Consider the following 3,029-nt stretch of genomic DNA (forward strand, 5'->3'; position numbering starts at 1 on the left):
GAGAGAGAGAGAGAGAAAATGAGAGTGAGAGTGAGAGTGAGACGAACCCTTTGAGCAACTTGTAGAGCATACATCCGAAGGAGAACCAGTCTGCACTAGAGTCGTAGGCCGTGCCCTTCTGTAGGACCTCAGGGGCCATGTAGCCGTGGGTGCCTCTGAAACATACACACAAACACATTAACGTATAAACACACACACAAACACATATGGTAAACAGACAATCCTACACACAGACACACAAACACATAATTTCTAGTTTTTAAAAAAAGACTTAGGAAGAATTTTAACACTTTGAGGTCACCTGGTGCAATAATGCGTCGGTAAAAATTATCCGTTCCGGTCACCTGGCCTGCTCCAGGCCCGAGAAGTCTGTTGCAATAACTCTCCTAGCTGGGTGACTAGATGGGGTATTTTGTACTGCTGGCTGTGACTGCAAAGTGTGAAAGCACTTGCGCCACATTATAAACCAACATCACAGCCTTTCTCCCCCTGGATCAGGGCATACAGACCGTGAACAAACACTTTCTACTTTTCCCTATCATGGGCTAACTGTTTGACATAGACCTTCACACAGAAGGAAACACAATTATTTGTGAGGCAGCGTGGTGGAATCAGGCTCTCGTCAAAATAATCAAAGTGAAGGAACTTGCGTTTTTCCGCTGGTTTGTAAATTTTTATCAAATTTTTGTTTTTTGGCTCAACACCTTTCATGACCATTAAAGAACTCATTTCTGTGTGGATTTTTCATAAAAACGATTAAAGACACAAAAAAATGTATATTTTCAGTTACCATGAACTTTTAAGCTAAGCAAATAACTAATCTTTGGCGGCCATTTTCTCAGTAATTTTACTTCTGAAAACAGGTGACCTCCACCTCCTTCATTCACAAATATCTCGACTTGTATTCAAGATAAATGGATACTTTTTTCATCCAAATAAAGACAAGTGAACAAGCTTAAAGATGATACCAATAACTCTATAAGCCCAAATATTGACGAGAGCCTGATTCCACCACGCTGCCTCACATTTGTATTATGAAGCTGACAACGCTCCGCAAAACTCTTCTTTCAGAAAAAAGGGTCATTTTCTCTTTGAGAAAAACAGAAAGATATCGATGCCATAACGGTCGTTTAGTTTGGGGAAATAGCACGGCGGTATAACAGAAACAGAAACTATGGAGAGAAAGATGAAAAAATAACACCTTCCAGCCGCATCTTACAACCACCCACACATAATGTTATCACATTAGGATATAAATCTTGCCCTAACAAGTTCCCCTTTTAATAACACAAATCATAAACTACAGCTTGTTCACTTTTGTCTGTCCGGATGAAGAAAAAATCAAGTTAATTCATTTATTAATTTTCCAGCGGTTTTTTTTTTCGTAAGAGTTTTACGCCACTTGTAACACAATAAGGCCATATAAGTGCCGAAGACTAGAGGTGTTACAAGAGAGTAACAAACACAAGAAGGAGGGAGATAAAGACTAGAGGTGTTACAAGAGAGTAACAAACACAAGAAGGAGGGGAGATAAAGACGATAGATGTTTGATAGGAAAGAAGAAGAAGCAAACCACGCCAGAGCACCAGCCCACCCGCCGACCACCCACGTCAGAGACTTACACGCTGGCGTGCGGCTTTTTCTTGGAGAAATCACAGGCGAGTCCAAGGTCAGAGATCCTCACGTGGCCGTTCTCGTCCAGCAAAATGTTGGCCGGCTGAAACATGGTCAGAACAACATATAAACACCATCAAAACAACATCAAAACACCGTCAAAACAACATGAGAACAGCATCTCATATTTTTATGAATCTGTGCTCAAGCCCAGCACGCACACACATGCACAAAGACATACATACACACATATACACATACACCAGTGTACCTTCAAGTCCCGATAGACCACGAAGCGACTGTGTACACACACACACCCCACACCCCACACACACCCACACACCTTCAAGTCCCGATAGACCACGAAGTGACTGTGTACACACACACACCCCACACAAACCTTCAAATCCCGATAGACCACGAAGCGACTGCGCATGTCTCTCTCTCTCACACACACACCCACACACCTTCAAGTCTCGATAGACCACGAAGCGACTGTGTACACACACACACACCCCAAACACATCCACACAAACCTTCAAATCCCGATTGACCACGAAGTGACTGTGTACACACACCCTCACACACACCCCCACACAAACCTTCAAGTCCAAATAGACTACGAAGCGACTGCGCATGTCTCTCTCTCTCACACACACACACACACCCCACACACACACACCTTCAAATCCCGATAGACCACGAAGCGACTGTGCATGTGCTCCAGACCCAGAATGACCTCGGCGGCGTAGAATCGAACTTCCTTCTCCGTGAACACGCCGTGCTGCGACAGGTGGTAGTGGAGGTCACCGCCGTTCATGAGGTCAAGGATGAAGCACAGCTTCTCCGGCGTTTGAAATGCATACGTCATACACACGATGAATGGGCTGCCTTCCTGTGAACCGCCAAGAGAGAAACAGAAAAAGTTATAGAGGCACTGTACAAATAATTATCATTTTACCTGCCTGTTTGTTGGAGTCGTAAACATAAGCACATCAACACAATAATGGTCATTTAGTGCTAGAACAAAGTAAATATAGTTTTAGAAAGAGTTTTAAAGAGTTTTACGGCACTTTCAACACAATAAGGTCATATAAGTGCCGAAAAATAGATAATGTGTTACAAGAGAGTAATAAACAGAAAAGAGAAGGAGGAGAGATAAGTATGATAGATGTTTGGTAGGAAAGGAGGAGCAAACCACACCAGAGCACCCACCAACCTCCCAGAGTAAAGAGAAGCACATCGATAAAATGATGGTCGTTAAGTGCAGAAACAAAGTAAGTTTAGTTTTAGAAGAGGTTTTACGGTGCTCGCAACTGCAAAAGGTCATATGAGCGCCAGAAGATTAGAGGTGTTACAAGAGAGTAACAAACATAAAAAAGAAGAAGGGGAGATAAGGACGATAGATGTTTGAC

At 42.9% G+C, this 3,029-nt stretch overlaps 1 protein-coding gene across 1 annotated transcript in view; it reads right to left on the minus strand.

Annotated features, from left to right (window-relative positions):
- The window catches only part of LOC101856151 (beta-adrenergic receptor kinase 2), a gene marked incomplete at both ends in the record, with an annotated part of 7,681 nt that extends 5,172 nt beyond the window's left edge, over positions 1 to 2,509 (minus strand). The window contains 3 exon segments of the mRNA XM_013090689.1: positions 48 to 155; positions 1,623 to 1,717; positions 2,297 to 2,509. Of these exon segments, the coding sequence (XP_012946143.1) occupies positions 48 to 155; positions 1,623 to 1,717; positions 2,297 to 2,509 (416 nt within the window).
- Positions 2,510 to 3,029: the final 520 nt, after the last annotated feature.

This window comes from Aplysia californica, unplaced genomic scaffold, assembly GCF_000002075.1.
Source record: "Aplysia californica isolate F4 #8 unplaced genomic scaffold, AplCal3.0 scaffold01419, whole genome shotgun sequence".
Classification (NCBI taxonomy): domain Eukaryota; kingdom Metazoa; phylum Mollusca; class Gastropoda; order Aplysiida; family Aplysiidae; genus Aplysia; species Aplysia californica.